Below are 12,753 nucleotides of genomic sequence, written 5' to 3' on the forward strand. Positions count from 1 at the left end.
TGACACACTATCAGGATAACAGATGATTCAACTTAGCAAAGTTCAGTAAACAGAGAAATTCTCTCCCATTTTGGGTTTTCAGGGGAAACCATCTTTGTCTCAAGGGAAAGATGCAATACAGATCAATAATGAATTAGAAAAAGTAATCTTAACAAAATCAGTCATATAAAACGTGAAGTCTTCCAAAGCAAGGGATCCCTGAAGTTTTCTGTCTAATATATTTGTATTTTCAGTGGTCATTCACAGGTACCTCAGCTTCTTCAGAAAGGCTGCAATCACCAAAATAGTGTAACACCATAGAAAGCAATGTAAAAATATTGCAAACCAATTGTCATTAGTGTGTAAACCTCTATACCTGTCCTTATCCCAATAATCAACTGCTAAATAGAAAGCTCTGGAGTTTCTACTGCATGAATTAAATCCTTCTGTGGAACTTTAAGCATATTTTTTTAGTATTTCAATGATTTTCAGATACATTTTCTCAGTTGCATCAAGGCCCCAGATGAAATCAAGATGTCCCCATGAAGGAAAATGCTCATGGTAAATGAGATTGGTAATCCGAGGAAGCAGCTTTGCCATGTCTTTTGGATCTGCAAACGTGTCCTGCCCACCACTCCAAACAGCAATTGGTATCTTTATTTCCTCTATGTTGTACACAGGAGGAGCAGTCTGTAAGACAGGGAGGAGAGCTGAGTAAATGCTGCTGGATCAGAAGTTGTGTTTAGAGCAAGGTCTCTATGCAAGCACCTCTCTTTGTCTTTTCCTTCTGCACTGCATACAGTAAAACTGTAAGGATGAAGGCCACTCTCTTATTGTTCATTGCCCTGACTCCATTCCCTGCCTTGCTTGCCATCACAGAAGAAGTTAAAGAAACTCAGAATATTACAATGGAGATCATCTGAGATCTGAGCCTAATTACTTAATGCAAGATGGTTGCCAGTGTGGTGAGGGACCATGCACAAGATGTTTTTAAACTGACCCCTATTATCAAAGAGTGGTTCTGTTATCTTCTTGAATGCTTTTTAAGCAGTTTCCTAACTTTCTGCAATATTTGGAATAAAACATTGCCCATTTCAAAATTTAAGCTTCAGGTATTTAAAGACTGTATGTGGGTATGAAAGGTGTCTGAGAAGGAAGGTGTCTTTGGAATCTTTATCCACCTGTAAATAATGTGCCACCCATGAAATAACCTGCCCTGACTCACAAAGCACACTACAAGTCAACTGAACTGATCAAACCTCAAAAAATAATCAGGCAAATTATAAGTATTGCAAGAGGAGCAGAGCATTTCTGAGTGTTGACTACGCAGTCACTAAAGCTCCTACAGACCAAATTTTGCCTGTTTTCTTCTTTCTGTACAGGATCCTTTAGTTCTTCCCAGCAGTCTCCACTTTGCCATACTGAACCATCCCTTAAGTTTAATTTTTACAGCAAGTAGCATCTCAAAATCAAAGTATGCATTCCCATTTTTTTTTTTCCTCCCCAGTTTAACTGAAAGGCAGACCTTGAGGATTTTTGGGGAAATACGGAACTCTGTAATCATCCAGTCCTTGGACCTGGGTGTGGCTTTTAGCCTTTTGGGAATGGCAGGAAAGCTGACATGTTGTTGGACACATCCCTGCATCAGTAGGGGAGACTGCAAGAATCTGTATGTGCTGTGTTTGTGAGTAGACTTCGACAATTATGAATATTAGATGCAGGTGAAACTTTACCTAAGAGCACCTTCCCTCCTCTTTTTGTAGCACTCAAGGTGCTAATATATGAATTTTTCTATTTTTAGTTTTGCCGGGACCCAAAGATGAGTTCTCAGAAAAATGAATTGCCTTACCTGGTTGTATTTCTTCATATTTTCCTTACAGCCGTAGTCGTAAGCTTGAAATTGGTCTGCACGAAGGATCTGTTAATATTGTAATGAGGACAGATAAAATGAAAGTGTTATGAGACAGAGCACAGGAGTTGTTTTCTTGCATACAATTGAAGTCAAGTCTCAGGCAGTAGACAGGATTCCAGGGATAGTGAGGAGGGATCGTGGGATAAGTGATTTCACCACCTTTCCCCTTGCTAACATTCTCTCCTGATCCTCAACCACCACCCACCCTTGTTATGTTTAGTTATTCAAACTTCGCTGTCCTATATTAATTGGCTTTTTAGTCAGCTAATGTAGCTCTTTGGGATACACGAGTGTGTCAGGGCTGGGATAACTTCCTCTTAATCCTCGATTTTTGTGTGCCTGCTTGGTCTGGTCTGCTCACAGTAGTGGCAACGATGTCAGAGACTCTGTACTGCAGAGTATTGGGAGCAGGGTGTGATTACCTTAGCACTAAACTGTTGTCTTCTGTGATGTGTCTAAAAGGAAAATCAAAACAATAAAGGATTAACCTGTCACTGATAATGTGTGTGCATTTTTATTTTTTTTTATCCCAACCTCTAAGTAACTGAGGATATGCTAGAAATCTGCTAGCTCATCTCTGTTTTCTGGCTCTGGGTGCTGGGTTTCTGATCTGGATACCAGGAATTTTGGGCAGGGGGTGTACAGCAGCACACATGTATGTAAGGGCTGGTTTAAGTGGCACAGTTCCCTTAGAGTTCACTTAGGTTTGCAGTTCACATAGAATGATGTGCTTCTGAGCCAATGCCACCTTGCACTGGTCTGATTTGGAACCTAGGCAGAACAAGCTTAGGTCTGAAAGTGGCATGAGGTGCCAGCAGAAGAGGCAATTCCCCATTTTGCCATTGTGGCAGCAGAAGCATTTGTACAGTAGCTTTTGGATGTAATCAAGATGTAATCTCTGGGAGAGAAACTTGAACCTAGATCACTTCTTTGGTTCATCCCTGACTATAAAGTTCTCACTTACCCGCCTGGTAAATGCCTAGACCATGCTTGTGTTCTTTCACTTTTAAGGCACACATTTCCATAAATAAGGATGAAGGCTGGAAGCCATTAGAGCCTAACAGGGAGAGGTGTGATGTGTCCTGGGGAATTCTCAGAGACTGGTGCTGAAGGGGAAATTTGGGGAATGATCTGGTGAGCCATGGGAAACGGGGCTCCCTCTGTGACAGGTGAGAAGATGTGATGGGCAGATTTCCAGATCTGTCACCTCTGGGCTTCCCTGTCAGCTGTCAGTTGCATAAAAAGCCATACTAGGAGTGTTTATATATCAGCACAGTTATACCTGATGCCAATGAATAACGTTCTGTACTGATGTTCCAGCTGGGTAATGTCCTGCATATGAATCTGTTCGACTCTGGAGACAAAACAGAAGTGTTATGAGGGCAGAGACCCAGTGCTGTGGCAGAATAAAGCTGTGAAGGCCCGCAGCAACATACTGCTGCTGTGTTAAACCCCCATTTTTATTGGATATTCTTCACATGTAAAAAGAGAGGTTGAGGAAAGATTCACAAATACCTTAGTTTAGAGTAGGAATGATTACATAGGGTTTTGTATATTTGGGATAATCTTTCAACATTAGTCCTTAGCCACAGAGAAAACATCATTTGAGAAGTGTGTATGGCCTTTGTTTTCCCAGTTTCTAGGATTTGTATGATGCTTTTAAACAGTGCAGTGCAGTAGAGAAAGATTGTTAAAATCCAGTTCTCCTGAACATAATGAAGCTGCATGTGTGAGAGCTTTCTATGGGCACACTTGTTAAATAGTCTGAGAGATGAAAAGTGACCGGAGGAAAGGTCTGTAAGAAAAACAGGTAGGAAGCCAGAGTAAAGAAATGCAATCTTTCTGCTGAGAGAAGCGTGAAGAAACAGCTTTGAGTTTTCGCTGGAAATGTTTCAAAGTGTAGCAAACAAAAAAAATCATCTCATATGTTCCAGAGGAGTCAGATGTCTTGTTTAGGAAGGAAAAGATATGGATTGTGCAAAAGAGAAAAAGATCTTTCTCCATCCAGTTGCTCTTCAAAGCTCCTTCAGATTCTCTTGTATTAAGCTTTTCTTGGATGTGCTTACCGTGTTCATATTTTGTATCCCGCCCCCAACCAGGTAGGAGAAGATCCTGCCACAAACTTTTCCCAGACATGCACAGAACTGTGTTACAGGTCCTTTCATCAGCTCATTGTAGTGAAGAACCCCTTTGCAGCCAAGAAGTAACTGAGGGGAGGAAAAGTGCAAAACTTTTCTTACCTGTTGGAAGATTATTTCATGCAGAAAACTGTCTCTTTAAGTCACTCTCTCTTCTTTAATAGCCTTGCCTCTTCAGAAGAAGCAAGATTGCTGTAACTGCTTGCCCTCCCACTATCCTTCATGGTGTGCTCTTCCCAAAGGCAGACCACATGCTCCTCCATCTCCTTGAGACCAGTGCTGGAGGTCACTGTCCATCTGGTTTTGGTGTACTGATCTCAGTGAGAAAGGAACATGGCTGCACTGATGGCTGTAGAATATAGGAAGTCCCTTTTTGCCCTAATATTTTTTTTCTGGCAGCTGCAAACTGTACTGTGAGTAGCACTACAAAGTAAAGAGGGATCAGACAAATTAGACAAATAAGAAGGGTGCAGAGGTGAATGCTCTATAGTTACATCATGGGTGCAGCTTGGACAGAAAGAGGATGTGCCTCTGTGGTTTGACATAAAGTATAGCATGCATGATTCCCACATTCCCAGCAAATTCTATGAAGTTGACACCTTCTGGTGTTTAATTTATCACTTTACAAATAAATATTTTACAAGCATAAATGATCTGCATGTCTGATAAAATTAAGATGTGAAATATCTTACTTGTGGTTTTTATTAGTGCTTAAGGCTATATTTAGTAGATGTATTAGATTTCTTTTGTTCTGGCATTTGAAAGTTTTCTTCAGAAATATTTGACTTAAATAATGGTGAAAATATGCCTGCTACCTTAAAAAAATTGCAAAAAAGATACCATGTGAAATCTTGCAGTTTACTCTCTGGAAAGTCTGAAGTCTATAGGCACTGCCAGCAGTCTGATACACTGAATTCAATTCCAACTAATCACCGATTAAAAGTTCAGGTTGAGTGAGTCTAGTAGAGCCAAAGCAGACGATTATGTCTTTCTCTTCAGAAGGAGAAATGACTTACCCTGATCAGTGACTGGGGAAGCCGTGTAAACTTTACCAGAGGACTGGTAGCATGTGTGGTGGTGGTCACTGGTGCCAAAGCAACGAATGCTTTAATCTTCTGAGACAAATCAGGATAAGTAGAAAATGCTATGAAGCCTGCAAGCTCAGAAAAAGAAGTCAAGTTGATGAAGAGATCTCCAAATAAGTAAAAAAGCAATAGGCAGCAAAGGAGTGAGACTGGATTAACATGCTATTGGCTGTTTTCCATTTTTGTGCTGCAGACGTGTAGAGAATGCTTGATTCTTGCTTAAAACTTTTATATGGAAGATACAGTTCATTCTAAGGATAGAAGCTCATTAGAGCATGTTCTGATACTGCTTTTGGCAGAACTGACAATTTTGTGTTAAGGCCAGTTTTGGTTGAAAAGGTATATCAATCAGATTTTTGAAATTCAAATTCTCTCCAAAGTTCCCTAAACTCAAAACAAAGAGTTTCTTAGCTTGCAGTCTTTGAAAGACTGTACATGTGTATGCTGGCATTCAGCAATACAATAATTATCTGAAGATCAAGAATAGAATTTTCCTTGTAACTAAGTACATACTTGCATGAAAGTGAATTCATGCATAAAGAAAGAGTATAAAGAAGGCATTAAAGCTCTAAAATGTTTGTCCCATCCTGTTTTCTGAATGTGTTTAAATTTTTCCACTGATGGATTTGACCGGCTGACATCATTATCTAAATACTAAGAAGGTGGTGACTTGGTCTGAACAATTCAGTCTGCAAAAAGACTCTTAGAAGGCACATATGGGAAAAAGGGAAAATAATTTTCTAGTAATGCCACTTCCCCCCATTTTCTCTTTTTTCTGAGTTTGTTTTTGTAAAAGGACAATGGTACACTGTGACATAAATGCCAGAGTCTGCTCACAGATCTTATCTATAAATCATAAACATCAACATTGACTGTTTGGTACTCAGAAAGTTCTAACATTACCTGCAGCTGACCCTTCAGAGTGACCAATATAGTAAACATCCTTCTGTCCAGTTTTATTCATGATGAAGTTCAGCTCTGCTGGAATATCGTATTTACCTATTTCATCAAAGCTGAGGGGAGAAACACAAAAGCTGGCAGACAATTCGACCATCACAGTGTGAGTTACTGACTGTCAGTTTTGTTCATTGCCCCGAGCAGGACGCACTGGAGGAGGAGGCTGCCCACGGTGTCTGCAGCCTTGCTTGAGCTGGGGATGTGGGCAGAGGCAGCAGCAGTGCAGCCTGGCTGCCTGATGCCTTGGGCTCTGTGTGCATGAAGGGCCAGTTTCACCTGGCAGCTGCAGCCCTTGGGGAACTGGATTTAATCAGTGCTTTCACCTGCATGGGTTACAGGAAATATTTTTCTCTCTGGTAACATCAGTTGTAGTATATCATATTTCTAGAGCAGTGTCCTGTCCTTTCTGCACTTAGGACACAGTGCCTGGTGGGAGACGTCAGGGTTACAGATTCCTCCCAGTTTTGGAAGCCTTTTCCCAAAGGAACCAGCATGGTAGATGGGCAAAGTTGACCTGTGTACTTTCAGTTTTGCTTCTGTTTGTGCTGATTCCAGAAGTGCCTGTCCAGATCATGCAGTCAGTTCCTTCTTATAACTGCCCTGATATGCCCAGGAGTGGCTGCATCTGTGGAAAAGAGTTTGCCTAGTCTCCTTAAATGTCCCACTTGAAGTCATATTACATGAAAATATGGAGTGTTTTAATATAATTTAGAAGGTGGGGTTTTTTTGGTATAAAAATAAGGGAAAAGGTTCTGCATTCTAGTAGCAACTGCCTAATCTTGCGAGTTCCCTGAAAGTTGTTTTCTCCAGAAGTTCCTTCTCCACAGAGTACCTGTACTGCCAGAACTCCTTCTGGCAAGGCTTAAGGGTCTTGTGTTTTAAAGACCAGGTGTCTCCTCGGCTGTTTCCCAGCCAGACATCATAGCCAGCATCTGCAAGGATGAAGCCCAAGCTGTTGTTTGGCAGGTTGACAATCCAGTGAATAGAATCTGATAAAATGCCATGATGTAGCAAGACTGCAGGCTTCTTCCCTAAAACAAAAGAGATTTTCTTAGGATGCAGTAGTAATAGGTAATGTGTAGTTAAAACTGGGTGCAGAATTTGGTTTTGCAGAAGAGTTTTAACCAATATACAGAATTCAGGCTGCATTCTAGGCTGAATGACTGGGTGCCCTGAGATGGAAAGGTATGGAACTTGCCATTGCATATGAAAAGGGGAAAGATGGGGAATCCATGTAAGAGTTGGCTCTCAGACCTTCCTTATATCCTGTATATCATACCTGTATTTTGGCTGTTCCTTCCAGCAGGAATTCTGAAAACACTAAGAATGTATCCATCCTCTGTTGTAACTTCATATTCCTCACTGGGAAATCCATGATATCTGATAATTTCACTCTGTGGAAAGCCAAAGGAGAGTTTGTTATCATGCATTTACAGTGTAGATATTGGTGTAGGAACTGTTAGGACGCTGCTTCTGCCCAGGAATGTGAAGCTAGCCAAGAACATCCCAGGAAGATAAATGTGATTGCATATTGCTAGCCTTTCTCTACTGCTCTGTATTGTACTGCTAGGGGGGGACACCAAAAGGGACTCTTGCAGGAAAACAAACCCCAGGTCTATTTTTTGGATGATCCCATATCTGCCATGCTGTAGCCTTGGAGGCTGGAGGATGCAAACAGCAGTGACAGGCATTGGGATGTGTTTCTGTGAAGTGGTTTGTGTATTCTACTTAATGCTGTATCACTCAAAGTGTAGTAATTGCTGTAGCTGTGGCACTCCAGCACTACACAGACTTAAAAGAGTAGCAGGATGCAGTAAAATCTTCTACTTAGATGGTAGTTGTCTGGTATTTGATTCCCTATTATAGGGCTATACCTTTTGGGAGATAGTTTATCCTGTTTTGCAAGAATGACACAGGTCTGTATTATGATATTCTGCCTTAGAATGTGGTCAAACCACTCAAATAATGTCCTATTTTGTAAGCTGTCAGAGGTGGGCTGAGAAGGAGCATCGTGTTCCTGTTGGTGTTGAATTACGCTATAACAGGTCTGACACACTAACCCCAAATTTGCATCCTGATAATGAGGCAAAGGTCTGGCAAAGACAAATTGCTAAGCATGCCTGGAGACATAAGATTAATAGTTAATCACTTTATATTATTGAAGTCTGGTTCACCTTCTTATGGTTAAGTTCTCCTAACATATCCCTTCATGGAGTGTGTATGAAGATTTCTCCTTTGGGTTGGGATCCCCCTCAAAGTTACTCCTTGAGGCTGAGCAGAAGAGACTGCCCATCATTGCTGGTATGGGTGAGGGTGAGTTACATCAGTCTCTACTTTAATAATTGTTTCTTTTTGCTAGCTTTAATGAAATTGCTTTTATAGGATTGCTTTGATATAATGCACTGTCCTATATTATCTTATACTAATAGTTGTAGCTACTGTTCTGTGTAGTAAAAAATTCTGATTAGGATATTTTTGTCTGATCAATAATTACAATAAATCATTCTTTTTTTAATCTATCTGGTTTGCCATGGTTAGTCCTGCAGGACAAAGTTGTAGAATGGTTCAATCACACCTTTATAATTCCTTAGCCTTCAGCAGTAAGAGTCAGAGGCTAAGACTGGATTCAGCTGCACACCAAGCTCCTCTTTGAGAAGAAGTTTAGAAATCAAGAGGGTCCTTTCAGCACCTCAAGGCTCAACAGAAGGGCTTCTCTAATGAACTTTGTCTGAAGCTCCCCCTCTCCCCCACAACAAGGCTGTACCTTTATAGAGGGCAAACATGCAGCATCTCTGGTCCACAGTGAGTCCTTTCTTGCCGAGTGTGGTTAAGCAAGCCATGTAGGGCGGATCTCCAGTTACAGACTCACTCACAGCACCACCCACTGCTGCCATGGTGAGGAAATCTTTGGTGATTCAGAGCAAGAGGTTTTTGTTGTGAGAATCTGCTGTTTGAAGAAGGGGTTCAAGCACCCTTACCACTGCACTAGGCAAACAGGTTGTTACAGAAGGGCAGCCTTGAGACTGGAAGCCAGCCTTTGTTTCCACTGAAAAGGAATTATTCTCTCTAGCTCAGACTGTTTGGACAGGAGCATCAATATCTCCTCTAGGTCCATGATGCTGGAGGGACCTTTTGAAGGGAACCTCCTTTAGCCTTCTGATGGGCACTGTTAGTCTGGTAGTGGAGAGAAGCTTTTTTTAGAAGCTTTAGAAAGGGGAAGAAGCTGACCCAACTCACCACATTCATGAAGCATTCGGGGTTGCGGCTCTTCTTGCAGAGGCTTGTGTCAGCACCTGGAGTGAAGGCTGCTGTGAATCCCTCTGAAAAGGCAACTCCTTGGGAGCAGAGCAGCACCAGGAGGCTCCACATCTTGGGGCTGTGTGGAAGAGCACATGCAGGGGAGTCTGTGTTAGGAGGAGAGTGGTGTGGAATTCCACACCCAAGAGGAGAATCTCCTGGAGGTTGCCCAAGGTCTGTTCCCCAAGGGCTGCCACAATAAGAACCTGTGTAGGAAGGATTGTCTACAGCTTTTCCTGTTTAATATAGACCAAAAATGAGTAAAATCTCCAAGATGAGAAGGAACCAACCTGGGGGGCCTGTGTTTATATGATATCAATTAGTTTGTGACTAATACCTTTCTTTCTACATATGGTCTTTTCTATTGTAAGTCTGTCTTTCTTGGAGAAAAGGCTCAATCTTCATTGATTTTAGGCATTGTCTGGTGGTCACAGTAAAATTTGTCTAAACAGAAATCGTAGTGCTCTCTGTGTAGTTAATGTCCAATTAATACCAAGGCTTGGCACACAACTTTCTCATTAATTTCTATGGTCAGCTCATGACTGTAGGAGCCTTGAACAATAATCTAATCTTTTTATGCAATGAAACAATGCCAAAGAGTGGCATTTACCATGGCAAACTGGAAATAAGTGAAATATTTTAAAAAGAAAAATAAAAGATAGAGGAAGGTGCCTGAAAGATACATTCAAAAATGCCATTTCTGCAGGTTTTTGATATTAATGAAAACAAACATTAAACTTTCTAGAAATTCTTCAGTGTACTCTTAAGAAAGTCATAATGGCTTTCACATACACTATAAAGAGGATGGAAGGACACCAGGCTAGCAGATGTCAGAATCTCTGGGTTAACTTACAGGGAAAACTCAAATGCTTTTGAAACTATAAGAAGATTTATTTAATTTATGTACATGCTTTCAATGCTGAGATTTCCATGCATCCACAGTGATATCCCTAGGTGGGGAAAAAAACCAAGGAGAACCAAATGAAACAGGCAGTTACTCCTTTTTCCATTTGCATCGGTCAAAGGCTTTTTCCTCTCCACCTCTGGCAAACCTGCCCTGTGATGCACAGCAGTGAGAAAGGACAGCAGGCTGGCTGCTCTGGGCACCAGCTGCACAGAACCAGGACAGCACATCTGTATGGAGACAGGCAAGGGAGAAAGAGACCATGGACGCACAGGAAAAAGCAACTTACCTCTGCTTGGACTCCTGCTGCAGTTCCTGCTCTGTCTCCTGCTGATTCACTGCCAGAAGCTTGTGACAATAAAAGGAGCAGCAGTAGAGTTCTGTGTGAGATCTGTGTGTATAGGAGAGCTTGTTTACATGCTGCTTGTTTGGCAGTATTTAAGGAGTGGAAGTATTCTATGATAAATAGTGCCGTTGCGTGATGTTCTGAAAGACCAAATTACACCCTGGATCTGGTGGGGTAAAGAGGCATCTAACCTATCATAAGAATACTGATGAGGAAGTTAGTTATTCTTGTTCCCTAAGGCTGTGACAGATCTTTATCTGACCTGTCTTTCTAAGTGCTGTAACTACTGTATTTTGGGATAAAAGGGAGGAAGAATCCAGCTTTTCTCAAAACTTTCTAGCTGTGAATTTGATCTCTGCTGCTGTGGGTAGTACAAAAGCTGTTTTGGTCACTGGTTCCACACCAGATGCTTGTTTTCTGAACTGCTGATTGCTTAGGGACAATCCTTCTTTGTTAAATAAACTTAGAACAATAACAAAAGTGATTTGAAAGGTGTGAACACTGCAACATACAAAACGGAGTTTGCTCTGAATTACCTTGCTTTTGTAGGGATTCTCAGGAACTGAATTGAATTTGAAAACATTGTTTAAGCTTAGAGTCAGGAGAGGATGCTAACTCTAATTCTTATTATTTCCAAGCCATCTCCATGAACACTGTGAACACATTATATATATTGTAAACATATTAGAAACCCCTGCCTATCCACTGATATAATTGTAGTCAGCCTGGGGGGCTCGATCCTCACTGAAACAGTCCTGGTTTCTTAATGCAGCAAATTCTTTGAAACGTGGGTGCTAATGATATGCTGCCTTGCCTGGGAAAATGAATGAAGTAAGCACTTGTTAGTAAACAAAACCTGAGAGTCCCCACAGAAACAATTCTGCTTTATGAAGTAGGGTACAGTCTGTGGAAAAGCCAAAAATGTGATTTCTCAATGAAAAGCATCACAGCTCAGCAGGTCTGATACCCCTGCTTAGTGAGAAATATTGAAGACTTTTCTCTGCTCTATTCCCAGCTAACACCATCCTACATTATTTTGTTTTATAGAAGTGCCAGACAGGAATGATCTGGAACGTTTTACCTATATCACCTTGGGATGGCATATGGGTTGTATGATATATTTTCTGATATTGTTGATGGGAACCAAGTGAAGAGCAAAAGATATGTTAGCCCGTCTGAAAAGGGAAAAGAGAATGAAAGTAATGCTTATAAAAAGAGAATAGAAAACATAAAGCCTAGAAACAGAAACTTCCCAGGATGGGCTGTCCTTAGTTAGAGAACCAGGACAGCTGAGACAGTAAGTATTCTGTTTTAAAATGCTGTGGCAAAACTGAAGCCCAGGTGGTCTAGCCTGGGGCTGGATATAGCATGAACTCAGTTTAGTGTTATAAAATGCAGGCTCTGGACCAAGCCATGGAGGGGTTTCTTTGTGCTTGTTGGGTCTGTTGAGTTAATCCTGTCCTGCAGCAGACGTGCAAGGGACCCTTGTGTTGCTACAGGGATGTTGTACAAGTAGTTAGCAGTCTTCTGAGGGGAGATGTAAAGTGTTAGGGTCCCTCTTGTCCAGACACTGGCCATGCCAGGCTTGCATTTCTTGGGAATATGCATTCTGCAGAACTGTTCTGCACACACGACTCCAACAAGCCACACATTGCTTTCCTGAGAGTAGTGTAATTCGTGTGATTTGTAGCAATACAAACTCTAGTGCTTAGAATTTAAAAAGACAAATGATCTCCTGTGACTTTTATTGAAAATGCTGTTTTTAGGCTATTGACATCTAGTTTAAAAATTAGTTTACCTTATTATTGCCCTGGTGAAGGCCCTTTTGAAAAATATTTAGCTCCTTCTGGCTCACATGAAACTTTTGAAATGTTGTTGAATTCTGTCAGGAAATAAGAGTCATGCTTCCTACACACACTGGGTAGGTGACAGTTTGTCCATGCACTGAGTCTTGGCACCTTTGGAGAAAAAAATCCCTTATTTATAAAAACAAATTAACTCTTTTCAGGATTCTAATCTTCATTGACAAGCATGGCAAAGAGCACTGAAGCAAGCAATAGGTGAAGCAGAAGTGAGTGTGTGACTATATACATTTGCATGAGTGTCATACTTTATTGTGGTTGGGCTGCTTAACT

At 41.2% G+C, this 12,753-nt stretch overlaps 1 protein-coding gene across 1 annotated transcript; it reads right to left on the reverse strand.

The window, feature by feature from the left end:
* Positions 1-41: 41 nt before the first annotated feature.
* On the reverse strand, positions 42-10,957 carry LOC134554772 (lysosomal acid lipase/cholesteryl ester hydrolase-like). The gene is made up of 10 exons (XM_063405686.1): positions 10,562-10,957; positions 9,309-9,447; positions 7,351-7,465; positions 6,904-7,102; positions 6,018-6,127; positions 5,046-5,182; positions 3,958-4,098; positions 3,174-3,245; positions 1,829-1,897; positions 42-669 (listed from the first exon to the last, which is right to left on the reverse strand). Exons 2-10 carry the CDS (start codon positions 9,438-9,440, stop codon positions 436-438), a joined length of 1,209 nt encoding a protein of 402 aa, XP_063261756.1. The 5' UTR covers positions 9,441-9,447; positions 10,562-10,957; the 3' UTR covers positions 42-435.
* Between the last annotated feature and the right edge of the window lie 1,796 nt (positions 10,958-12,753).

The sequence above is a fragment of the Prinia subflava genome, chromosome 9 (genome assembly GCF_021018805.1).
Source record: "Prinia subflava isolate CZ2003 ecotype Zambia chromosome 9, Cam_Psub_1.2, whole genome shotgun sequence".
Taxonomy (NCBI): Eukaryota; Metazoa; Chordata; class Aves; order Passeriformes; family Cisticolidae; genus Prinia; species Prinia subflava.

Excerpts from the sequence above, each read along its gene's own strand:
- LOC134554772 (XM_063405686.1), bottom strand. The coding sequence starts at position 9,440 with ATGTGGAGCCTCCTGGTGCTGCTCTGCTCCCAAGGAGTTGCCTTTTCA. Across the intron at positions 7,466-9,308 it reads CCGAATGCTTCATGAATGTG|AGTGAAATTATCAGATATCA; the intron begins GTGAGTTGGGTC and ends GGCTTTCCACAG. Across the intron at positions 3,246-3,957 it reads GGATACAAAATATGAACACG|AGTCGAACAGATTCATATGC; the intron begins GTAAGCACATCC and ends TTTTGTCTCCAG.